This window comes from Seriola dumerili, unplaced genomic scaffold (assembly GCF_002260705.1).
Source record: "Seriola dumerili isolate Sdu_G_001 unplaced genomic scaffold, Sdu_1.0 BDQW01000309.1, whole genome shotgun sequence".
In the NCBI taxonomy this organism is placed as follows: Eukaryota; Metazoa; Chordata; class Actinopteri; order Carangiformes; family Carangidae; genus Seriola; species Seriola dumerili.
In genome coordinates this window covers 245,830-272,406 of record NW_019174564.1, presented here as the reverse complement: position 1 = coordinate 272,406, position 26,577 = coordinate 245,830, and the positions used below count along the sequence as shown (strand labels likewise).

Genomic DNA, 26,577 nt, shown 5'->3' with positions numbered 1-26,577 from the left:
CAGAGTGCTATACATGTGCACAGAACCCCGCTCGGCATAAAATGGCTGCCAGACAGGCTTCTCCTCCTGAAATGTCGACAGCGGTATGCATCTGCAGGGTGTGCGTGTCGCGCGTGCGCACTGTTTTTTTGTGGAGGATATCTGTACGTGTCTGCAAGTGTTTGCGGGCTAGGAACGTGCACCGCCGCTGTCAAAAAAAAAAGAAAGTTTCCCAAACTGTGTGGCTAATTTAATCCACACTGCATGCGTGTATGTGTATGTGTATGTGTGTTCCGCAATTTAGTGGGAACAGTATGGGTATCATGCCAAAAAATGAGTGGGTGGGTTTGGGAGAGTGTGTGTGAGTGTTTAAGTGATTATAAAATCCAGGCGAGTAACACACATGGGCGTGGAGACGCCTCACGAGCACTGAGAAACTTTCTTCCCGAGCCAGATTTCTGTTGCCATTACCCCTAATTGCCCTAATCGTTACAGTGGTATGATAAGTATCCCACCGGACACGAAGGTGTAAGAACTCGTGGACACATCCAAAATACCCACAAGCCCCCTCTGCTGCTTTTTTTTTTTTTTACTTGCTTTTTTTTGCTGAGTAACAGCCGATGACCTGATTCATATGTGGTACTGTTTTTTCACTTCCTTCATGAACCGGTTTGTTTATTTAAACAAGTGGCAGGGACGGACGGTGCCAAGAAATGTTGTTTTTGGAAAAGGGCCGTGTGTGTACGTGCGTGTTTATGTGTGTGTGTGTGTGTGTGTGTAAGACAGAGTGTGTGTGTGTGTGGTGTCTGGCTCTGTGATCAAGCCCTGCCAAGCTTCCAGGGCAAAGCCCAGCCTCCTCGACCACAACTGTTTATTTACAGGTTACACTAGTGTTTATTTGAAGACTATCAGATTGACCAGGCTTCTGCACAGGACACCTTTCAGATACAGATACCAGGACTCAGATCCCACTTCTTAACTTTATTTCTGGCACTTTCTGAGGTGCCTTTTTAAAAATAAAATTCATTGTCAATTTATCTCTGATTGAATCCAACTTTCTGTAATGCAGAATTATCTTTTTTTTTTACTTGCCCATAATTTATAAAATAGGTTTTATTTGAATACCTGTTGTGATAGAAAACAGACTAGATTTGAAATAAAGTCTTAAATAGATAAAAAGAGCAAACTCACAGCCTGACAAATGTGCGAGCAACGTGCTAAATAATAAAATCACACTGGAAGAAGAAGCATGAAGCAGCCCTTCTTGGGTCAAAGGTAAAATGTAATGCAATAGGGGAGGTGTTTCCAGGTCCGGGGCAGGCCTGGCAGATGCGCCATATGCTAGCATCCCACCTTGAGTCATCCAGGTGGTCTCTCCTGGTGCTGCAGTGGGGCCTCATGCTGGAAGATGCTTCCTGGGATCTCTAATTGCCACGACCATCTGCTCTTTTTGTCATGCTTGCCTGTTCAGCCCTCGCCGAAGAAGAAGAAGAAAAAAAAAAGAAAATGAAAAACTCTGATCTGATGTGAACGTACCGGCGCACGGATCCCACCTCCACCTCCTCGCCCTTTTTCTCCCATCATCACCTTTTTCAGCGTCTACCTCCTCTCCGCTCTCCTGTGCCTCTTGCCCCCCCACCCCCACCCCCCACGCCCCCACCCCACTGCTGCCCATTTCTTTCCCTCTCAGCAGTTCTCGGGGAGCGAACGTGGAGTTGGCAGTCACAACTAGACTGATGGATGACTCTGAAAATGGCATGGGGGCGGGAGAAGACAGCAAGACAAGGCCACTGAGCTCCCTGCAATCACTTTATGGACATGTGCTATGCCAAATCCACACAAACCTCTGCTCACCCACAAAAGCTGCTTTAGACTGTGTGCATGCATATGTATGTGTGTGAGTGTGTGTGTGCGTGTAGTGTGTGTGTGTGTCGGGGGCAACTAAAGGGACTCGCCGCTTATTGGTGCAAGGCAAAGGAAAGTATTTCGCTGAGGCCAGACAATGACGTGAACATGTTCAAGAGTGTACAACTTGCAATGTAACACAGATGTTAGTATTGAAATGATTAACAGAAACTTAATCTTCAATTTTGGTAATTGATTAGCATTTTAAGTGATTTAACAAGGACAAATGCCAATCGCTGCCTTGTTCCAGCTTCTCAAATTCAAAGAATTGCAGCTCTTCTCTGTTTTATATCATTGTAAATAGAATATCTTTTGTGTTTTGGACCGCACATCAGACAAAATAAGCAATTTGAAGACATCACTTTGGGCTCTGGGAAATTGAGACGGGCAATTTGTAGACGAAGAAACAGACAGAAATAAACATGTTAAAACTGTTCTGTGTGTACAGAGATCCCCTAAAACCTGAAGGACTACCCGACAAGTCAGGCTTAAGCTTTTACTTTTTTAGGAAGCTGAGCTGAGATAATATTGTAAGACCATGACTTGTACATTTCTTGTACGTTTTTAGGGCTAAGCACTCAGAAAAGAGGGGATTTTTTTTCTCCTTAACGTATGGTCCTGTTCCCTCCCTACTTTGTCATTGTTGAGCTTCGGCCAAGAACATTCTGTTTTTGCAGTGCTGTTTAATAGTCAAATTTAGGAGAGGGGGAACAAGAGTGAGAGGGAGAGAGACATAGAAAGAGAACAAGAAAAGGATAAATCTTTCAACTTTTTTTCTTCTTTCTCTCCCACCCCCCTCTCTTTCCTTCTCTCCATTGCCTCTGTAACACAGCTCATGAGAGCCGTGGCAGGAAAAGGGGTGTTGTTGCAAGGCGAGGGTATCTGAGTTCACTGTTTCGAGCTTCTTGTCTCGGCTCTCTCGTGTTAAAGGCGTAGATGATAATCTCCCTGCTGGTTCTCATTGAGCCCTCTCTGCTCAGGGCATGTGTAGGCTCGGGCCAGTTTGAGTCATTATGGGGGGTCCACTCAGACCCCGCCGTTCACTGTTAGACATGGCATCAATTCAGTGCCACTCCGTGCATGGGTGTGAGGCCTCGCTACAGTAGGTTGAGCCAGTTGTTTTTTTATTTGAAAAACACCATCACTCTTTGCGCGGATTGAAATCTGACATTGAGTTATAGTCTTAATTTTGATGTTTCACAACTTTTCGTGTTGCGTGGTGTAAAAGATAAAAGGCTTCATGGCTGTCAGTGATCGACCGGAGCTACTGAGGAATGATAGATTCCCCTCCCAGAGAGGCTTTGAGGTAAAAGACGTCAGTCCGGGCCATCTCATACCACAGCCTGTGCACCGTTGCCGGTGGAAAGAATTCCGCTCATGTTTCCTTGTATTTTCCCGCCCCTCCTGTCCTCACTCCACATTTTGTTCTGTGCTCGTACCTTGCACAGCAGGACTGAACACATTCTCTATCCCCCAACACTCCCTCAGCCCCTTTGAAAAATTACCCAGAGGTCTTCTGGTAAAAAAATTTTAGGCTATCCTGTGTCAGACACAGAGCTTTTTTTTCCCTTTGCCCTCCCATTAATGATAATGCTGTTGAAACAAAACTGTCTTGTTTAATGTACAGTAGGTATGCTCTCTGTGACTGGTAGATAAGGAAAAACATTTAGGCACCCAGGAAGGAAATATCTTGAGTCCTGAACTGCACTTTGTGCGTGTCGACAGGAGTTATTTCTTTATTTCAAGATGCCTGGGGAGTGAATAAATGCTAGTAAATACAGTAAGACTTCTGATTTACTTTTTTACTGTAAGTTACCATACTGGTATCCTTGCTGGAAGTAATCAATGCTGACAAGAAAATCGTGCTTTAGTGGGAAGGTATATTGTTGTGCTATACTAACCTCCCCCCTCCTCTCTGTGTGTTTGCAGACTCGCAGCAGTCAGGAAGTCCCAGTAACAATGAGCCAGGCAAGAACCCTCTTCCAGGTATGCACAGTACCAGTCGTCCTCCCTCCTCCCTTCTGTCATTGCTCTATTGTTCCTCTGCACTCGCCTCCTGTACAGTAACCTATGTAGTACATAACTTACCTAATTTAAATAGTGTTGATCTGCTGTGAACCGAGTGACTTGCGTAATAGTAAAGGCTCGTCAGCCTAGGCGTAGTCCACATGCAGCACTGTCAAGTATGTAAAAGCTGCTATTTTGAAACAACAAAGACATTGGATGTCCAGTTTATGTTAACACTTCAGTTATTAAACTAAATTATCTAAACCGGTGTAAAATTAAGACATCCACTAGCTGAGGCCACAGTTTTTAACTTTGCATGGACTGAGGAGGAATAAAATTTGATTGGATTGTTAAATTTCAGTCGTCATCATCCCAGTGGCAACATCAAACACTGTACAATTGAAATAAAAAAAAAAAAAGACACGCAAGATCTGGAGTGTTACAGCAGATTGGCTGGTAGTGGAGTGCATCAAGGTGAGCCAGCAAAGCCGAGCTGAGGAGAATATTCTCTGACAGCGCTGTTGTTCCCCTGGACTGACTTGCGCTGTGTCGTCACAATGTTGGTATGAAAATAGTTTGAGAAGTATAATTAGTTTTCTACCTCAAGAGCAGGTTCTGCCGATATGAGTGCCAAAGAAAACATGCTAGCGAGCCAATGACTCAGGCCTGGGAGGCCTTCGGCAGTGGCACAGTTCCCCCTCAAAAGCCGTTGGCTCACTGGAGGCATTAGACGTTGTAGGTGCCAGTCAAGCTGCCTATCTTCCTGGCACGGCCCGAGTGTCCTTGGCATGGCTTCAAAGCCGAGCCGGAGTCATTTGGGTGTCAATAACTTGTCTGGCTGTTTTATTTGACTGACAGCCTCTGATTAGTGTTGCTGAGTCCTGGGCAGGTCACACAGAATGCACCGAATGCTTCAGCACCACAAGAAACATACGGTATTGCCATCGTTTGTTGAGTCTAAAAATAGTTTTCTGAAAACAGGAGAAAAAAAATCTGGCTATGCTGAAACAACCTCATCTTCCTTCCAAGCAATTCATGATTCCAAGTGAGTCTCAAAACTGTTTACTTACACTGGACAGAGTGAAGCAATCTCACATTTTCAGAATATCAAAACTACAGTGAATGTCTCAGTAAAGTGAATATTTCTTCCTGTGATACTGTGTCTTTCCATAGGGCTGGATACCTTTCAAAAATGTTCAATACTGGTACCGTTTCCAATACCATCCCATTTTATTTTCCAGCTCCTTTTCCAGGCATTTTTACACACTCAGAGCAGTTTCATAACATAAAAATTATAAACCTGTTTATCACAATGTGGTTTAACTTAAGTTTGTTGTTTGTTTTAAGTCTGCTGCAGCTCTTTAGTTTTATGTTTCAGCACCTTGGCATTTTTCCACTCAAAGCAATTTTACGACATAAATAATAAACCTATTTACTTCAGATTGAAGTTGTCAATAAATGAAAATGTATGTCCTTTTTGCATGTACTACTGGCATCAAGCCTGATAACATGGAGCCACACTTTGGATCTGTCAGACATATTTACACTTACTTTGCAACACACACTGTAGTCAAGCCTCTCAAAATACCACACACACACACACACCCACACCCACACACACACACACAAGCAAGCCCTTTGTCTCGGCATAATGTATATTTTCCCTGCATGCCTCTACGACGTGTTTGTGTAATGTTACATTAGACAGCCAGTCACCCCTTTGGTACGAGATTGCCGCGTGCTTATTGGCTCCTCCTTAGATATTGAAATTGGTAACGAATGACAAGGCATTTTTCAACACTTGATAGTAGAAATTCAGTTGGTGCCATAAAAGTTTAGAATTTGACCCAGCCCTATCTCAGCATACCAATGTCAATATTGCCAGATATTAAGTTTTATGTGTGTGTTTGATCGACGAAGCAGAGCCTTGCGGTTCAGTGCTTGTGTTGTACTAACAGTTGCAGTTTGACTCACAATGTGCATGTCACGTCCTCCTCACACACACCTGTCGTGTCACTCTTGTCCTGCGCTGCACGGAATGGTTTAATGGCATTAGTTTAAAACGCAGTAAATGAAGTGTCCACAGAAAAGGAAATCATGAAGAAAAGACCAAATAAGGTTTTGGTTCTGCGTCTCATGGTCTCTACTAAAAAACATGAAGGTTAAAAATAAAAATGGCGTTCAGTAAAATAAAAGACAGATTGAAGGAGAACATGAAAACAAGTCATTAGAGGTTTGCGTATGTTTCAGACTGAAAGGGGACTCTGCCACTTTCAATTTTACTGCTGAAGATAAATGTTTTATTGTTTTTTCTCTTAGCGTGCACAAACACATTTAGTGATGGAAAATTAACAAATACAACCCGTCCATGTTGAATCAATATTTTTGAGATTATTTGGTTGGCAATTAATCCAATGTTGTTCTTCATTTAACACACTAAGAAATACATAATGCACAACGTTCAACAATCTACACACTTTAATTGTGCATCTAGTAAATAACAAGAATTTCAAATTTGTTAACCCAATGATCAAGCTCATCATTATTGCCTCTGTGTTTCTACAGTTTACTTGGAAGACAGCTTCATCAAATCAGGAGTCTTCAGTGTTGCAGAACTGGTGCGAGTGTCCAGAAGTAAGTACATGTTTTCAGTTATCACTGATCAGCCCTGAGCTCATCTTAAAACTGGGCGGAGCTATGCTGGGAATAATATGAGGACACCAAAGTCCATGTACTCAGAAAACTGTTGAAGGTGTAGGTTTCCCTAATCTAACAGGTGCAACCAAAGTCCTTTTAGGCAAGTCTTGCCACGTGGCAGCCATCTTGGCGATGTCCCCGGACAGTTATTTCCGGCTAACAAGACCAGGCCCCTATCTGATGGGGAAATGAATGGGGAGAGAGCCATGTATAGCCAATGTATAGAATCATCGATCAAATCTGATAAAAAACTGCAAAGAAGGTTTGGTGACTTTGCCCCAAAATAAGGGTTAAAACACTTTTTCCCACAGGTTTTACCTCTATTACGCATGATCAAGATTTCCCGAAACCAACTTATTTTATGGCTCGATCCAGAAGCTGTGACGTGACGCTGTCTGTTGTCTGGCTTTAATGTCACAAAGATTTCTCTAACTTGCTCCTTTTTTTTTTTTTTCACAAATCCCAACCTGTTTACTGTATTTACTGACATCCACCATACAACTGTAGTGCGGTAAATCCAGTTTGGCCAGTCTGCTTTGCAGTGAGAGAATACTTGACTGCAAAGCCATCTGCATGAACCTGTGTATATCTGTATAGACATGTCTGCCCTCTGCAAAGCTGTCGACGGTTGTCCCTCCAGGAGCTGGAGTCTTCTTCCCTCTGATAGTTGAGGGCCCTCTGAGACACTGTACTGCCTCTTAGCTAAACTGTAACATGCCTGTGGTGCGCAATAACTCCAGTCGCCCCCAACAACCTGTGTTTAAAAGAAACATAACTGTGCTGTCTGTGTGTTGTTCTGGTCCTATGGTTGGATTCAGGCTGCTTTTGAATTCCTGCAGTCATAAAAACTTCAGTACAGTTTAGGGCTGCAAGAATTAGTCAGTTAATTGATTAGTTGAATGATGGAAAATGAATCCGCAACTATTCTGATAATCAAAGAATTGTTTCAGCCATTTTTCATGCAAAGATGCCTAAAGTTTTCCGGTTTCACCTTCTCCAAAATGAAGATTTGCTTCTGTCTTTGTCATATATAACAGAAAATTGAAAACCTTTGAGTTTATGGCTGTTGGTCGGACAAAACAATAAAAATGAAAGACATCGCTTAAGGCAGAATAATAATCGAATTAACATTATTAACCTTTAATTTCTTTTTAAAATAAGGGATAAAAATGTAAAACTTTCTGCTCATGTGCAAGTTTTATGCAGCTAAAATCCTCTAAACTGTCGACTTGCTTTGGACTTACAGATCCTAATAAGCAGCTGTTGACATGTATAATGGATTGGGAATCACAAATTTTATTTAATGCTGACCTTGGTTTCTGTTTACCCACTGTATCAAAGTCTTTCTAGTGTAGGAGCATGGACCAGGTCGTCTTAACCGCCTCGTACATCGCGCTCTGAAAGGCAGAACCTGCTCGTTTCACTGCTCAGAGACTGAATATCCTTTGAAAGGCTGTGTTTTTGTTTAGTGTTTAATTTGCCCCCTGACCAGATGGCCGCTGCGCTGGCGTGTTTGCTCTCATGTGACCGAGCCCGGTTTCACTAAAGCCGACTGAAGTCGAGCTGGAATTTTAAAAAGGTCGATGGACGCACAGGAATTGTCACTCACTCAGCCGGTCACTCCCTGGGAAGATATCTAAGCAGCCGCTCATCCGTCATCGCGCTTCTCTCCCAACTCTCCAGGCTCTCGAGACATTCTTTGAAGTCCATCAAAGGGAGCTGCGGAGTTCAAGGCTGACTTGCAATGCAGCATTTCGACGAGGACACTCATTAATGCAACAGGAGCCTCGACTCCAAGTGCAAAAATATTTTGTCAACAGAAAACGTGGGCATGCATGGGCAAATGAAACTGCTGATCTAAATATGTGAATATGAATATGTGACGGTATATTTTCTCGTATCTGCTTATACAGTAAGATGAGGTAATCTGCTGGAGGAGGCATTGTGCAGATTGTATTTTCTGCAGCATCATTGTTTCATTCACTGTGTTTTTGATCTTAAAAGTCAAAGCCCAGATTATTAAATGAGATGATTGGCAGGGTGGCCAAGTGGCATCACAAATATTGTGCCGAGCCAAGAAGCGAGAAACCAGCAGAGAGAGAGAGAGAGAGAGAGAGAGAGAGAGGGATGGTTGGGGGTATCCTCAGCCATGAATGAAAAAGCAAAACAATGGTCTTGTATTCAGCGTCCTCGGGCCGGATGCATTCCTCCACAGACAGCTCGGTATGGGTAGCGGCGGGTAGGGGCCTTTGCCAGGGCTACAGTGGGCTGCCAGGGCGGAGGCTGGCGGAGGGATCGTGCCAGTGGTGAACCTCAGACCACAACAGACGGCGCCACACACTCCATCCTCTCATCGACTCCAAACCAACCAACCGCTCAAGCTGCAGGCTGCCTCGCGGGCCACACACTGCAGCGAGAGAGACATAGAGAGAGAGAGAGACAGAGAGAGAGAGAGAGGGAGAGAGTGAGGATGGGTGGTGAACTCCTTTTGTTCTGTAAACATTGGCCCGGCCTCCCTTGAAACAATATCCTTCACCTTGACCGCAGTGAGAAAAACAACACCTTTTCCACTGTAAATCACTATGTGAGGAAACTGCTGAGTGTTGTATTGTATTGGACCATAGAGAAGTGCAATGTGAATTCAGTTGAAAGTTTACTGAGCTCATCTGACTCTTAAGCAACAAATGGCTGGATAACTCATTTAACAATACATGTCTTACCACTGCACATTTATAGTACATGTTTAGTGCATATTCGGTTTGTCTTCTTAGTGCTACATATGACTGAAATTGGACTTATTGATAATTATGATAACAGTAATATACTAGTAAAAGGTTTCCCCTGCAGCCACAGCCATGTGAAAAGAAGTGAGTTGTTAATCAGAGCTCAGCAGAAACGCCTGCAGTGGTCAGACAGTTAACCTGTGAATAGGGAGCGCTTAATTTGATGCACAGTGCCTCTTAACACAAAGCATCAATAATAGTCAGTCAAGCTATTGTGCAATTAATAGTGCGTCTCTAGATGCAAGAGTAGGGAAAGACTGCACTCGGTCTGACAACACTGCTGACATTGGACTCCTTCTTTGCAGTGACTGCAGCATGAACTGTCTCGCTTTGTTTTTCCCTTTGTCCTCTACAGTGCCCATCACCCACGGTGCAGCGGTAAACTTCTCCATGGCTGACATGCCCAGCCAACCCTACTACCACGACCTGAACTCCAGCGTGGGGCTGCATCGCTCCCTGTCCTCCCCTCCCGGCAGGTCAGTGGAAGCCACAGCAACAGAATAAGCTCTTTAGACAAAGTTTGAGGAAAAGGTCCTTCTGTTGTAACATAGCAATGATATTCTTCTCCTTTATGGTGTTAATAACACAGAAATATCAGTGCACATCCATGATATCTTTTATATATGAAGCTGAAATTAACCATCACATAGGACAGTAGCTTACAAGGAATAGTTTGGCATTTTGGATAATATAGTTATTTGACATAATGCAATGAGTTAGACAAGAACATTGATTGACTCCCTAGTGCCAGGAGGTGATTAGCTTAGCTTAGCATAAGGATTGGAAACAGGGGGATACATGTAGTCTGGTTCTATCCAAAGGTAAAAAACCTTAGCAACAACTCTAAACATCCAAATGAAAAGCTAAGTGAAAACACTTTGACATTTTTTAGAGTTAACTAAACGAAGACAAGCTGTTTCCCCCTGCTTCCAGCTTTAATGCTAAACTAAGCTAAGCTACAGGTTTCTGGGTCTAGCTTCATATGTAGCGTAAAGACATGAGAGTGGTATCATTCTTCTCATCTGTCTCACGGCAAGAAAGTGAAAAAGAAATTATTTCCCAAAATGTCAAACTATTCCTTTAACTTTTAGACAGTCCAAGTTAATCTGTGACAGACATCAACTCCAACTGTCCTGAATTAATAGACTTTATCTCACAATCTTGACAATCATGATATAAAAAATGACTGCCTGTTAAAGCCGTACACTTCTTCATGTTTGCAGCAAAAGGCCCAAAACCGTGAATATGGAGGAGAACATGGACACTAGCCCGACAGGACCTGACTTCTACTCGTCACCCAGCTCACCGGCCAGCAGTCGGGCAAACTGGCACGACAGAGACGGAGGTGATTTTCCTGTTCTTATTTGACCACCTTTATTTACCTATGGGAGGTTTGTCAGGCATGGATGCGCATTGTAAGCGCTGTTGCGTTGCATTCACACAGCTACACAAACATGCAGCGTGGAACTTTGCACGGCTCAGTGTTGCGTGAGAGCGTGTTGACAGAACTTAACGAAGGGTAGGAGATCTTCCGTCCTCATCGCATGCAAATAGATGTGATCAAAGTAAACGTCTCGTATTGTTCTTTACCAGCAGCTGAACTCTCTTTAACTCTCAGCCGTGTCGTAAGCTACTGTATGTCAGTGTCTCCGCCCGTTTCATCACGGATGAGCTGCATCTGGTTTCATCTGCACATGAACCTGTTCAACCCTCTTAAAATACATACCATGACAGAGATAGCCCCAGGCATCGCCAGTCATATAAATGTTTAAACCCATTTGAACCACTCTCTGAATGTAAACCTGCATTCTCTCACACCTGTTGCTTAGACAAAGGAAACGTTGTATTCCACCATGCAGAGTGTCCTTTATGAGAACAAATTGTTCCAGCTTAAATTCAACACTTAGTGTCCCAAATATAAGGTCACTGATTATTTACATTACTGATAAACTTTTGAGTTTTTTGAGTTTTTAAATGTCAGGTGTGTGATTATCTTCACACGCAGACACCTGAAACACATTGTGAGTGGCTGTTTTAGAGAAATTCCAGATGTAGAGCTATTCAACCTGCAGGGCAAATGTGTCAGATGATCTCTCCTCAGGAAATAGGGCTATACTGTACATCTTGGCTGAACTTAAGAAAGAAATTCCCATATCGGTAGAATTTTAATGATCATGTGACATTTGTACTGTACAGGGCTAGTTAGACAGGCATCAAAAAACAAATCTGGCCTAACAAGTTCATACATTGGGTCTGGAAACATGAAAAGATCAAGATGCATGTATCAGAGGAACAAGCATGCCGCCTTGCGTGCGTGTGAGACAGCGAGATCCTCGCGGGACAGCTTGCATGTCTCATTATGTCGTCTCCTGGTGCAGAGAACAGAGCCCATTGCACTTCTAATTAAGGCCTCACTGTCCCGTGTTTCCGGTATCATTCTCACTTTCTGCTGACTTCTTTCCACACACCAACTGACAGAGGTGATAGGGAAGGTTTCATCTGACTGTGACAGGCACAAGATGATTGGAAATGTCCCAACTTTTCCTCAGCAGGGCGTACTGAGACTGAGGTGTAGGCTTTTGTTTGAACTTTGTACATCTCTTTTGTTGCATTTCTCTTTTTTTATTTTAATATAATAAGTAGAAAAGGCTGAGGCAGGAAAACACCAGATGATACACAAGAGACATGGCACTAGTGGGATTTAACCACAGCCCAATGTGGGTACATGAAATTTCAGCATGTCCCATTGCACAAGGCCTGACTATTGCTCTGAGTAAACTTAGACACTTGGGGCGAGGAGAAAGGGAAAGCAGTGGGTAGGAAACTCTCCAAAGACAGCCATTATTCTGTCAGGAGAGAATAAATGAGAAGTGGGGTGATATTAAACCCATATGAGGCCTCCCAAGTGCCAGGCGGTCATTTCTCGCACATGGTTGTCATTCGACAAAACCTCACAATGTAGTGGAAGACATAGTTTCTCTCTTGTATTTTGCTCTGGGAAAGTACTGTACACTTTAAAAAAAATTTCTATGTGGGATTTTTTTTATGTTTTGCTACACATTCTCCCATTCAATACAAAATAAATCAGATAGCAAAAAGACTACTAATCTGATTTCGACGCATGAATGATTTGACCTTTTCATTTGAAGTATTTAAAGTGTTTAATTTCTGGTAATTAATTGTCCAGTTTGATTTCCCCGGGGCAGTCCAGTTGATTCTCTGAAGGATTTAATTAGCAGAAGAGTGGAAAAGCCGAGTACCTCCACCGCAGAAAATATTTCCTACTTTTACATGGAAACATTAAGCAGCTATATCAATCTTCTCAACGGTATTTCTCCCTCTGACACAGAAATGAAAGCACTTAAGCCTGTATCCTCTTGCAACCTCAGACTGGGAAATCCCCCTGAATTCCAGCCACCTTTGTCGCTCTCTCCTCTGGAAATGAGTGATTCTTCCCGTCACTCGGGTGGATCCGTCCCTGTTGTGGGAAAACACAAGGACGGATGGTTTATACTATAGAAATGCCTCAACAACAGGGTTTATATGGCTTATTCTGAGGGAAAGAGATGGATGAGTTGAAAGTTATACACCTCGAGAATCTGTGACAGACCAGAAAAGCACTTGATGAATGTTCATAGAAGAAGCAGGAGCAGACATAGGCCATTGCCCCTCGCATCTATTTGTTATCACGTTCCCTTCAGACACTGTGTCCTGCCATGGAAAATTGAAAACTGTGCGGGCGTGACAGCAGAACATTGCTCATGAAAGTGTAGAGCAGCAATAATGAGCAACTTGTAAGAGTTTGTGCACATACTTTTACTTTATAAAACTGCACAAATTTCCTAAACAAATTTTCATGTCTTTTGCTGAGCCTTCAAGATTATTCATGGGGAATTACAGCAGCTTGTCAGACAGCGTGTAAGGCCAAGGCGAGCAGATGTTACACAGTAATATTCTATTTAAGATTACGTGAGGGTCTTGAAATTCTCGAATCCTCTTTGAGTGACCAACTGTACATGGTATAGTACAACTGTGTGTCAGTTGGCTGGATTTAATTGTGTGCTCACACATGACAAAAGCCACATTTTCACAAGACTTAAATTTCCCAGTGATTTGTAAAGATTCCAGAGATTATATGTGATTTTGAACCTTTACAGTGTCGGTAATTTGCAAAGTACATTTTTCATTGTCAGCTGCATTTGGAGAAGAAATACGTCCCCCGATAATACTAATCCCATGCAGATCAAATTCTGCTGAACTTCAACCATAATTCAGTTTTGGCACTCAATTCCTTTCATTCATGAGAAATGGAAGCATTAGCAGAAACTACAGGGAAATGCTTAGATTCATTTTCAGCAACAAACCATTAAAAGAAAAAAAAGATAACCTTGCAATGTTTGTTTTTGTGCATTAGTGAAGTCATTTGATTTCACTTCCCTGTCTGTCGATGAAACATAAACGTTGAGACAAATTCCTCACTTCAATGTGTCTGCCCAAAAAAATATTTAATAAAGAGAATATTTAATTAGGCATATTTTCTGACTGTATTTCTTCCTTTATGTGTTTGTGTGTGTTTCTACTAGCAGACATGTCCTCTCCTACCATGAAGAAGCCAGAGAAGCCGCTGTTCAGCCCCACCTCTCCGCAGGACTCCTCACCACGACTCAGCACTTTCCCTCAGCCTCATCACCCAGGCCTAACTGGTGTAGGACACAGTGGTGAGTTTAACCTTAACCCCCATCTTGCGAGATCCAAAGCTCTAATCGACTTCCTCCTCATGAACACGGTTGAAAAATCTATGTCGATACTTGATTTAGCCCCGTAGATCAATGATGATCGCTTTATCTTAACTCCCTCTCACACACGCTCAAGTCTTTATCTTCCTCTTCTGTCTGTCTCTCTTGCAGTTATATCGACGAGGAGCCCCCCTCCACACTCGCCCCTGCAGTTCTCGGCCTCGGCTATCTTGCCCCCGGCGCCGTCGCCCTACTTCTCGCACACCACCATCCGCTACCCGCCCCACCTCAACCCTGCTGATCCCCTCAAGAGCTACGTGCCGTCATACGACCCGTCCAGCCCACAGAGCAGCCAGGTCAGTCTTATTTTTTTTTTCTCTTTTTGTCTTTGAAGAAGCTGGTTTGTAGGCCAGATGTATGAGGCTGGTTTGGCACGACGTTCATGGCCTCGGGTTGTTCTTTGTTATCTTGTTCGGCTTTGCTCCCATCTGACCTCAGAAGATTAAAGATTAGATAAATTATAGCATGCATTTGTCATTATTTCATTACTGCCCCGTCGGTGCATTTGCAAGTAGAGAAACATCATCCTGTTTTTCTTGTTTGTTTGTTTTTTTTTTATCTTAAACCTGCTCCTGGTCATTCTCTTTATTCATGGTGTGGATTACACTGAGGTTCAGTGATATCTTAATAAAACTGCATTTTCACAGTGCTAACAAGTCCAAAAAATCATATTACATACCGCAAATTAGACACTTTAAGCCCTTAAGGGGAACCATTAAATGGCCTTGTACCCCTTATTTTAGCACTCGGCTGCCTGCCCCTCATGTGGCGATATAATATTGGTCAGGGACAAACTTAAAATTACAATAGTCATTGTAAGGAGTTGATTTATTAGAATAATTTACAGTGAGTTAAATCATAGTAAAATTACACCACTTGCACTGCAGACGACCCCAGACTGAACTTTGCAGGCCACTTCTTGTGACACAGAAACATATATTTTCTGTAGGATATAATGCTCATGTTGAAGGTTGTAGTACATTACCAGCCTTGTATTTGTGACGACCGCATGACTCCATAAAATAGTCAACCAAACTAGTGCAATTGCAGTCACACATGACATACAAAACTGTATCAAGACACTGAAGTAAATCAAATAGCTTCGGGCTTTTATACATTCTGGGTACACAGTGCGGCCAGTGTGTTGGAGAGAGAAAGCAGGCGTCTCTATAGATGAGAGAGCCGTGTGATATTTATGTGAGTTTTATATCCCCGCTGTTCTCACTGTAAACAAAGGCCTCGTAGACGGCTCCATCTCCAGAGCAGGGAGCGGGTTAGAGGGGGGTGGGGTGGGGGGTTGGGGGGACTGTTACTCTAGAGAAAAACCGCGGGGAATGATAAAGGTTGTAAATATTTGCCGTTGCCGGGGCCCGGCTCTTGTGCAGAATTAACTGGCCCTCTGCTGGGGTGCTGGAGAAAGAGGGGGGCGGCGGTGGGCTAGTGAGGTGGGGTCTGGTAGGGAAGAGAGAGTGCTAGAAGACCAGCTGGGGGAAGAGGGAGGATGGCGGGAGGGCAGGGTGGATGGGTGGGGGGGTGCTCAGCAAATAACACAGCGCTTATAATCCCATGGACGAGTGCCAGAATGTTTTTATGCTTGCTTTAACGCAGATTATATTACACTCTAATTAAACATTCTATTCACATCGGAGGGAACCCTGTGGACACAATTCTTTTCCAAAAAGGCCTGTTTGAGTTTTGAACTTGGGGCGGCCCTGAAATGAACGCCCCAGACAGTCTCCAGCCGTCTGAAAGAGTAGCTCCCACTAGCTTCCTTTATTTCTTTCTCCATATATATAGTCTCTCTGCCGCGCTCTCTATACTCACACATTCACACCATTGTAACAGGTCACTCTCCAGCTCTCTCTGTCTTTTCATACCCGCGTCCTCTTAAATTTCATTTATGAGTGCCATTAAAATCATTGTTTAAAATCATGTAGGAAATCCATCGTCAGTGACTGAGGATCTATTGTTGCTCGTGCCCCCCAGAGTTTTAGTAATAACTGTGACAACACAGCGACTGCAAGTGCTAAAATCTTTTCTTCAGGCAGAGCATTAAGTGTATGAGTGAGTGGGCTTTTGAGGGCAAACAGAGCAGTTAAGGGGGTGAGAGGGTGGTGGTGGGGGAGTTGGACAGGAGGACGTAAGGGTGTGATTGGACATTCAATTTGTTTAGTACTAACCATTTTAGAAAAGTGTAGTTTGTTACATGCTTGTATTGGTTTATTGAGATCTGCTCAACTGCACATTTACACATTTACAAGAGCTTGTAAACTAAGTTACTGGACACAGTTTGCCTTCTCTTGAGGTTAGAGATTTGATGGGAGACAAAACAAATGCAGCTTTTGTATATGCACCTTTAGCAAAGCATGATTGTGCCTTAATTCAGTTTTTTTGACTTCCAAGCACAAGTCACTGACAGATGTCAATATTTGGCAGTTATGACCATTAAAGTTTACATCAAGGGGTCTTTCCTGCACATTTTCCTGGATTTTGTTCTCACTAATAGCACACAGCACTACAGTTGATTTAAATGAGAGTCGAGGCATTGTTCTCATCTTACCAAACAAAGCAAAACAAAAGATAATAAACTCCAGAAATGAAGTAAACCACTCCACACGTTTGTCATGAACACCTCTTAAATCTGGACAAAATGAATTATTCTCTGAAATAAAATACATGGTGTTTTCCTCTTGTCTGTACCCCACTTGCAGCCTAACAGCAGTGGTCAGGTGGTAGGAAAGGTTCCAGGCCACTTCACCCCAGTCCTGGCTCCCTCCCCACACCACAGCGCTGTGCGACCCGTCTCGCTCTCCATGCCCGACACCAAGCCCATCACCACATCCGCAGAAGGTGAGTCGTTGTGCTTACTCCCCATTACTGACACCCACTACAAATCACCACCACTCCCAATCCACAAAACACCAAGCAAACTTCAGTTCTACATCTTCTAACAGTTGCAGTTGAAGACATTTTGAATTGTTTGCTTTGCCATTTTTTGTCTTTGTGCAACGTCTTATGCTCTATGACAGCTCAGTCTTTGCAGAATTTCTTGTACGACCACTAGACATCTGAACTTCCTATAATAACAAGGAGAGTAATGTTTAAAGAGTAATTTAATACAGTGCTAAAAAGCAGTATTTCAGTGTTTTTGTGTCCTCACTGGTCAAAAGTGTCAAGCCTGTTGCACTTATGTTTTCATCAGTGATGGGTTTAGTTGGGTGGTCGTAAGTATACTCTGTAACCCTACCCATCAGCACTTTGAGTACACATGTGCATCACTGCTGTAAGGCGACTGGAAGTCAAGAGTTCCAGCTCTTGTTAAGTTGCTCTCTAACATCTACAGTGTAAAACATAAATGAAAATATTTTCAAATGATAAAAAAAACATTTAAAAAAAACAGTATTTGTAGAAAATTAAACTATGCTTGTTGACAAAATGTCCAAATGACTGAATAATGTGAATGGGTCCAAAATAGAACCTTGTGGGACTCCACATGCACTGTTTACTCTAATGTTGATAAATGACTTTATATGTATAGTCAATGTAAGTCACTGTGGATAAGAGCAACAGCTGCATGTAAATTCCTGAAATGCTAATTGTAAATCAAGCATGACTTTCTGTTTTTGTGATGGTGTGTTACCCAGGCTACTCAGCCCCTGGCACCCCAACGGCTAATCGTTTTGTAGGCCTGAGCCCTAGAGATCCTACCTTCCTCCACCAGCAACAGGTGAGTTCTCCTCCCTCCAGCACTCAGCTCACTTGCTACTCTTATCCTTTCATTTTTTTTTTTTTTTTTTTTTTGTCAACCCCATCTCCCCACACATCAGATGTGCAGTCCCGGCCCTCTGCAAGAGCCAGTCACACTCTGAATTTGATTTGTATGAAGCGTTAAACTGTCATGTTAGACATGAGCACTTTTAGATCAGATCAGAGTTCTGGTACGCTGAGGTCAAACATAGCACTCACTGTTGGCATAAAGAATTACCAACATATCAAGTTTTTTTTTTTTTTTTTTTTTTTTTTTTGAGCCCTCAAAAGGACTGAGGCTTAGCACAGCTAAAGATAGCAAGTCTTACTGATTATCAAATCCTTTTTGCTTTAAATTCTACCATGCTGTTCTCTTTATGCTGCTGTTAAAGTTTTAGTCTTACTAACACTTCTGATTCAGTTTTTATTTTTAGTGTCCATTAGCTGAATTTGAATAGATTGCATACAGTGTATATAGATAAAAAATACACTTTGTAAGCAATGTAGATTTAACCACATGTCAGTAGCACATACACAAAATAAAGATAAAAATAAGATAAGAATTATGTATCCCAAAACAACAGTGCTACTTCATTTTCTCTTGAATTTTTAGCCTTGATAAAAATGTAAGATATCATATTGAGTGAGTGTGTTTGAGGTTAAATCCCAGTCTAGAGTAAAAAAAGGCATCTGTTTCCTGAGGTCACTTTAAAGAAAGAAATGAAGGTGTCAGGAAACTCACTGTCATTGTGTTGCCACTACTCAGAAGATGGATGGGACATGTGGGTGTCTTTGAGAGTGTAATGTGCTCAACCGTATTTCCCTCGCACATTACTTTAGAAACACTCACGCTCGCACACACACACACACACACACACATACCACATGTAATCAGTACACTCCCTCATTTACACCACACAAGCCGAATATTTAGTGTTGGCGTCACGCGGTTGCTCCAGCAGTGGTCTTAGGACAGATGTGGTGACCTTGTGTGTGTCTGTATGTGTGTGTGTGGGTGTGTTTGTGTGTGTCTGCGAGGTTAGGAGTGTTGCGGTGTTGTCGGACGGGAGAGAGTGCTCTCCCCCACCCCATCTTATTGAAAGCGCTGGTCTGAGGCCAAGGCTTTTCCAACCACAACTAATTGAATGCATCTGCACGCGGCTACATAATGATCGTTGGGTTTCTCCTCAGCTCGCTTTTTATTTTTTATGTTTAGTAAAAATGACAAAGCTGGCCTCTGTTTCCTCGCTCCTCTTTCTGTCTTTCTTCTTCTCTCTCTGCCTTTCATTTTCCCCATTTCCCTAAAATCTGATCTGAGTTGGTGAAAAAAAAAAAGAAATGTAAATGTTTATCAGAAGTCGCGGGATGCTTTTATTCCACTCAGGAGGAGAAGGAGGAGGAGAGGGAGGATTCACTTGGCTGATGTTGCACAGTTTGTCTTCCACATTTTCTAGTAGCCCTGCTACTTCTTTCAGTGGGGCACAAAGTGACTACACAAGACAGCAGCAGTCTGAGCGTAGCTGCATGACCCGCTGAATTTTGTCCAAAGCTTGGCCCCCAGAGGCTATAAGGACTCTTTGTTCCACATTTTGAGGTGTAAATCAGCCAGATATATAAATATCTTCAGAAGAAACACAGTGTGATGATATAATAAAAACAATTTACTGTTATTTTTATTTGCTAAATTGTAATTATCCTAAATTGAATTATCCGAAGACATATTTTTCTGATCCTGTTGCACGGCAAAACATAAATTATCTTAGGCTTAAGAAATACGAACACATCTTTGGACTCACTGCGTGGAGAGAGTTTTATCAAAAAGACAGTAGCGTTAAATGTGAAATAAAAAATGAAAGATTTGTAAGCACAACAGTGACACCTCACTAGAAGGTTATTACATGCTATATCCAGATGAATAAATGTTCTTGTCGGCTTAAGGAACTCTAAACAGTCTGCACATTGATTCATCATACTTCTGCTTGTCATGGTTGTTTTTGTTTTCTGTGGTATGATTTAACGGCCTGGGATCTGGCCTCGCGGAGCGGGACCGACACCAAGCCAAGTCCCTCAGGACTAAACACTTTCACTGAGTACTCTGTCATTGTCCTCATCTGGCGATGGGATGTTTATTATGTGGGATCCACAAGGCTTTACTGACACTTCTAGTTGTTTAGTTGCAGCCGTTTGTCGCCTGGCTGGGTAGGGGAAGGGAAACATGTCACACACGCACATGTGTAGAGAGATTCCCTGATGCTTAGGTTTTTAAAATGTGGTCAGCACTGGGGCTGGACCATGGAGGTGCACTGTTCTTTGTCTGTCTGTTTAGGTGATGGATAAAGGCCATGACTTGCTGTGCATCTGCCTCTGTTGCTGTCAGAGCCACCTTTGATTTCTTTTAACTGCTACTACAGTGTGTTAATTCCAAACTATGAATGATAATTAATGATAATTATAATGTTTCATTACTATAAAATGATTTAATAGTCACCTGATAATTTGGTAATAAAGCTTAAAACAACCCACTTTTCAGAGCAGAGCCTATTTTAAGATGTGGCACCACTAGAATAGAAGTCACTGGACACACACACACACACACACACACACACACACACACACACACACACACACACACAGTAGGCTTCAGAAATGAAAAACACAAAACAAAACAACACCACCACACGCTCCCACACCTGCTCTACGATTCCCAGGCAGCGAATGTGTGAAAACCCTCCATTCATCTCTCGCCTTGGTTAACCCCTCGAGGGAATGCCACCATCTAGCATTCCGCAGGGAAAGATCCATGATCAGATGTCATTTGGTATTATCTAAGGAAGGATCCTAATCCACAATCTGCCCGCATCTGTTTGCTAACGTTCCCCGGCTCCGTCCCCCTTTTCCCCGCTGCCTGTGCCACTCTGATGTGCCGGTGCCAGCGGACAGATGGCGAGCCCCTCGAGGAGCGGTGGCACAGAGCGTCTGGCCCAACCCGCACATTCTCTCCAAGCTTTTGTCAGGCTGGAGAGTGCGGGAGCGGCATTGGGGGTTTAGTCTCCCAGCCTTCGATAAATACAGAGAAAACACACTGGAAGGATCAAGATGCATTGCTTCTTGTTCAGCAGCTATTCAAAGCAATTGATCAAATAAAACTAATGTTTTATGTGGAAGGTTATTACATCATTGTACAGCTTTTGACATTCATTTTCTGTGGTAGTTACACCTAAAATTCTCTGTTTCCCGCCACTACTACACATTTGTCCCAGAAAAATTCAAGGAGCATAACAAAAACACATCACTGAATTTAAATATGGCTTTAGAAGGAAACCATCATCATCTCTTGATGTGTTCATCCAGGTGATTGCAGGAAATAGAACACATTTCTTGACCGCTGCAAATGGCTTTGAATATTCAGCGTATGCGTATATCTGATTAAATCCCTCTTAAGAGCCTCAGCAAAACGTCTGCCACTGCACGCAGAGTGCTAACAGTGCAGTTTTATCCTGATGCATTACTAAATGAATGTGTTGACCACAGGGCAAGGTTAGGTTGGTATTGGCAGAGATAGCTCTCAGCTGGATTGCCGACACGTGCACTCGCATAATGCATGCAAAGAGAGACACCGTTTGTGTGTGGCTTTTTTGTTGCAGTAATTTGTAATCTGTATGTAAGGTTGGCATGTATTAAGAGCTGGGGAAAAGGGTTTGTGTGCACGTGCATGTGTGTGGATGTGTGCGTGTGTGTGTGTGTGTGTGTGTGTGTGTGTGTGTGTGTGTGTGTGTGTGTATGCTGTTTAACTTCATTGTAATTTTGACCCCTAATCAATAAAAACAGTTAGCTAATGAAAAAAAAAATCTGCATGCTTGAGGGCATGCGTAGTCCGTCCTGAATCTGAAAGTGCACTCACAGTGAAGCAGTGATTATCGACAGGGTGCATGCATCCAGTGGATTGCATGGCTTCACTGGCTAACCAGCTACAAAAGCAGTAACCACTCACAGATGAACTACAAATATGATGCCACTCACATTTTCTAACTAACTACTTCTTACTTTCAGGTTAGCTGTTACCACTAACTGTGATTGCATGCTTTTTCTTTGTGTCTGTTTTTGCCATAGCTTTGATTTAACTGATAATTTACTGATTCCATTCACTATTTTCATATTGTCAGTAACAGTTAGGACTCATTCTGGAGTCATTTTTATTTGTGCTGCTCTTGCTCTAGGCTCTTCTGCATGCATGTGTGTATACAGTGTTGAGTTGTAGTGTAATCTGAAGTGGAAGTTGTCTTGGCCCAGTGATCTGACTGCTAGGTTTCAATTGACAGCTGAGGAAGTGTGACTGGAGCGTGACTCAAAACGGCAGGCATTATGGCCCCAGTGCCACTGACGACACTTTGGGGATTACTTGGCAAAGGTAACCTTTTCATTCTTTCATCATGCAGTCTCTCTGTCTCTCTTACACGACATCTACACACACACACACACACACACACACACACACACACACACACATATACACACGCTCAACAATTGATAATGCCATATAATGTATGATTTTCCTGATTGTCTACTTCTCACATGTAAGAAATTCACACATTTTACATATAAATGTAATTAAATGCTCAGTAGCTGTGACTGTTATTCCTGTAGTGGGTAGTCTGTCAGACAAGTTCACCTTTTGGACTTTTGAGATGGGGTCATGCCTTTCTTTGATATAAGTAACACACCTTTCCTCGTGTCTCTGGTGTTTTATTTTCACTCCTTTTTGTTCCCTCATCTCCTTTCCTCTCTGTAGTTGTTTCCCACCTTTCCCAGTAATTTTGAGAGTTTTTACTGTGGTAGATTTGGTTGAGCTATATTTTCGGATTGATCTGTCTCTATCCTGTTACAGAATTCTTCAGCTATCAGTCTGTACGAATTGCGTTTTTTTTTAATTTTATTTTTTTAAATACATCATAAAATAAACTAAACTCTTGCTTTTGGAAAGTAGAAACTTCGTATTTCTTGTTTTGTCTGGTGAAAGCAGCAAATATAGGAACTTTATTTGAGTCAAATTCATCAGGATTGTATTTCACTGCTCTGTTATTCTTCATCGCAAGATGACAAAGCTTTTTGAAACATAGCTTTCTTCAAGGATTCACATACAACAAAAACACAATATTCTTATTTAATAATACAAACGTCAGTGAGGGTAAGTAGGACAAATGAAGTCTAATCTTGTAGAATCAAAGTAATTTCGGGTCAGAATTTGTAGCCGTTTACGTTCCACATTTGAACAAGCTCAGCTTTGTTTGATTTTGTGCTGAAGTCATGCTTTATTCTCCTTAACTTAAAGTTACAGAAAGTCCCCCCTTCATCTCCCCCCTGCCTCCATACTGTATCTCCCCCCTCTCTGGGGGAAAAACCTGAACCATTTCACCGTGGAGCAAGCTGAGCTAAGCCTTTTCCTGTTACGTCTCCCTTTTCCCCTTTTCCCTGGAAGTGTAGCGCATCTGTGTGTGTGTATGTGTATGTGTGTATGTATGTGTGTGTGTGTGTGTGTGTGTGTGTGTGTGTATGTGTGTGTGTATAGCTCATTTTGCGCCCGCTGAAGTTACAGACTTTTTTTTTTTTTACAAACACACATGCACACAGCAGAACCCCCTTCAACAGGCCTCCTAATAGGCCAGTGGAGGTAGCAGAGAAAAATGTCCCCTGCAGCAGCTCGAAGTCTCTTATTCCACTCACACAGCAGCTAACTCCTCCACTTCTCTCCATGTGAGTGTACAGTAATGAGCACAGATAAAATTGACCCCAACTGATTTAGTTTATTTTGTTACAAGGATGGGATGGTAATTCTATTATATTTTTTCCTCTTTGATGGATTATACACACAAAACTGTTCAACGTACAGATGAAATCAGTCGGATTTCTCTTTTATCTTTGCTTGCCCTTTAAACGGAGCGCTCCACTATGCCTCTTCAGTACTAGCCCCAAATTAAAACGCTGCCAGACTCGCATGTTGCCATTGTGCAGGAAATGGGTCAGCAATCCATTAAGATGCCATTAGATAATCTAATTTAGGGAGCTAATCCTTAAACGAAGCACGCTGTATGCCCGGGCTGTGCTTGCAGGGAGTAGAATTAGTGAGGTTTGGGAGCTGGACAGGGTAAGGGGAGGCCATCTTGAAGGTTACCTAAGGAAATACGGCGATGGAGGTCAGGTTTTTTTAGAGCTGCTTCGAGTGCAAAAACATGAAGCAAAAACTTGTATGGAGAGGAAATAGAGGGATTTTGAAGCCTTGCTCGCATCTTGGCAGCTCCAGATTACAGCAAAAGGGACCTGTTTGACAAATTTGAACAACAATACCCAGAATTCCTGTAATATGGCATCAAAAATGGATTTCCAGCAGGGCTCGTACAGAGCCTGAAATATTTATCTTTGGTGGGTCTAACTCACATTGAATGGGGCCCTCACTTGGATAGAGTTTGTATTTTAAGTCATTCTAATCTACAAGTCTTATTCAGCAGTGATGGAATGGTTTCAGTCCCCCCCCCCCCCACTTTGTAAATTTAGCTTGATCAGAGAAGTATTCTTTACATAAAACTCCAGCGGAGCGCAGCTTTAGGTTATAGGATGCAGATACGTCCTGACATCCATCGATTTTAACAAGATTAAAACCGATCTGCCGGTTTAGTGCGCACAAAGGCCCTCGAGTCTGCTTTTGTAGCTGTGTGGTCCCCCTAATGTAAGCCATTACCTGAGAGAAGTTTCATAAGGAAAGACAAACACAGAGTGATGGAAAGAGGGAGGGAGGAAGAAAAGAAAGAAAGAAAGAAAGAAAATGAAAGAAAGCGAATGGGGGGAAAAAGAAAAAGCTGCAGCCCTTGGCCGCTCTGTGCGCTCTTTGTTCAGCAAGGTAGGAAAAACTTAATCCCCCGTTTCCTGTCCGATGATTTTTGGCAGGGCGAAAGAGAGAAGGAGGGAGGGAAGAAAGCAGGAGAGAGGATAGCATGAGGACGGATTGGACAGGAAAAAAAAAATCTGCTAGAGAGGCTTAGCCTTGAGGTTGTTTTTAACTCTTTGCACACTGAAATCTGAAACTTGAATGATGTTTGTTTTTATTTTGAGCACATCTTCTCTTCTCTGTCTTTCTTTCATTCACTCTTTCTCAAAGAGTCTGGCTCTTTTAGGCCACGAGGTGAATTGAATTTGCACTTCCATTGTTTTAAGTAAAAGAGCAGTGACTGGTGATTTGTATAAAATTCAGACTGGTTGATGAGTTGCTTTCACGGACGCAGACATTGTTGTCTAATCGTGAAGCTTCACAAAGAGTCGAGTCTGTGCTCCACCTCTGCTTCTTGTCATTCATCTGCTCCCTCAGCATTTCTTGTCCACTTTCCTCTTCATTTGTCCTCACTTTCACTGCGTCCCACGCTCATCCCTCATTCCTCTTCTTCTTCTTCTATCCAGGTTTTAGCCGCTGCAGCACCGCGCTTTAGTACGGTGCGAAAAGTTTGTATCGGTGAAATCAGATAGCAAGTGTGTGACACAGGTATTCTCAGACTTAGCGGCGGTGATGTGAGAGGTGGGAGGGTGTTTAGATGAGTGCACGCTGGGGGCCTGTGGGGGAGAAAAGGGGGAGGGAAGCGGGGGGTGGTGGGCTAATTATCTGACATCTACGTAGCGCAGCACCCCTCGGGAACAACATGCTGTTTGTTCCCGCTCGCGTTTTCAGTTAGCACCGTTGCTCCCCAGGAACAATCACTGTGTTGTTTTGCCATTAGCGTGAGATGAATAGGGATGGGACAGCTTTGTGTAGGGACCCACACCACCCCCACCACCACCATCACCACCACCACTTTTTCTCCACAATCCACCCTCCTCCACCACCACCACCACCAGTCACACTCTCCCCCCCGTGCTTTTCTATACTGCCATCAATGCAGAGAGGAGGGCCTGCGTCACGGCCCGCTCACATGATGTCCTTCACTGGGAATCAAGTGGAATCATCTCAGCTTAGATTAATGAGCTACTGCTGCTATTTTTCTTTTTGTTTACTCTTCTTTGTCTGAACAAAACAAAAATAAGACCTTGAACCTTGATGACTGTCAGCAGTTCAGTGATGCTGGTCATTAGTGTTCAGTGTTCAGGATAATTGAAAGAAATAATCTAATTTTTATTTCATGCTGCACAAACAAGTTAATGGCATGTGACTAATCTCTCCGTCTCTCTGTGTCTTTTTTGTCTCACGCAGTCCTGGTACCTGGGCGAGCTTAGTTCCATTCCAAGTGTCGAACGGGACTCCGATTCTGCCAACAAATGTCCACCAGAACTACAGCATAAACATCATTGGTGAGCCCCTGGTCCCCGCTGAGACAGGGAACTGAACACGCAGAGGCCCGGATGACCCCCAGGGTGAATGGGTGGGTGGGGGTGTTGGTGGTGCAGAGCTAGCACTACAGGTGTCCGCAGCCATGGATGAAACCAGCAAAAGCAGCACGAGCTGCACAATCGTCCCCCCCCCCCCCCTTCCCCCCTCACCCAGCCCTCTCCCTCAACCCAGATCTCGACCCTTCCATCTCCCTCCCCACTCCCGTCCCTCCCCATGATGGACCCTGGCCGTGAAGTGAAGACGAGGGTTGGTTCAAAAAGGAAAGAAAAAAAAGAAAAAGCCCAGCCCACACATC

The 26,577-nt window shown here is 43.0% G+C and overlaps 1 protein-coding gene across 2 annotated transcripts in view; it reads left to right on the top strand.

Annotated features, from left to right (window-relative positions):
• The window catches only part of nfib (nuclear factor I B), a 62,081-nt gene extending 35,705 nt beyond the window's left edge, over positions 1-26,376 (top strand). For both annotated transcript variants that reach the window (XM_022758823.1, XM_022758821.1), the window contains exons 3-12: positions 3,814-3,870; positions 6,457-6,525; positions 9,727-9,847; positions 10,595-10,716; positions 13,958-14,089; positions 14,279-14,463; positions 16,879-17,017; positions 17,812-17,894; positions 22,234-22,322; positions 26,145-26,376. In XM_022758823.1, coding sequence (XP_022614544.1) covers positions 3,814-3,870; positions 6,457-6,525; positions 9,727-9,847; positions 10,595-10,716; positions 13,958-14,089; positions 14,279-14,463; positions 16,879-17,017; positions 17,812-17,894; positions 22,234-22,322; positions 26,145-26,277 — 1,130 coding nt within the window. In that variant the 3' untranslated portion in view covers positions 26,278-26,376. The remainder of the gene's footprint in view (positions 1-3,813; positions 3,871-6,456; positions 6,526-9,726; positions 9,848-10,594; positions 10,717-13,957; positions 14,090-14,278; positions 14,464-16,878; positions 17,018-17,811; positions 17,895-22,233; positions 22,323-26,144) is intronic.
• Positions 26,377-26,577: the final 201 nt, after the last annotated feature.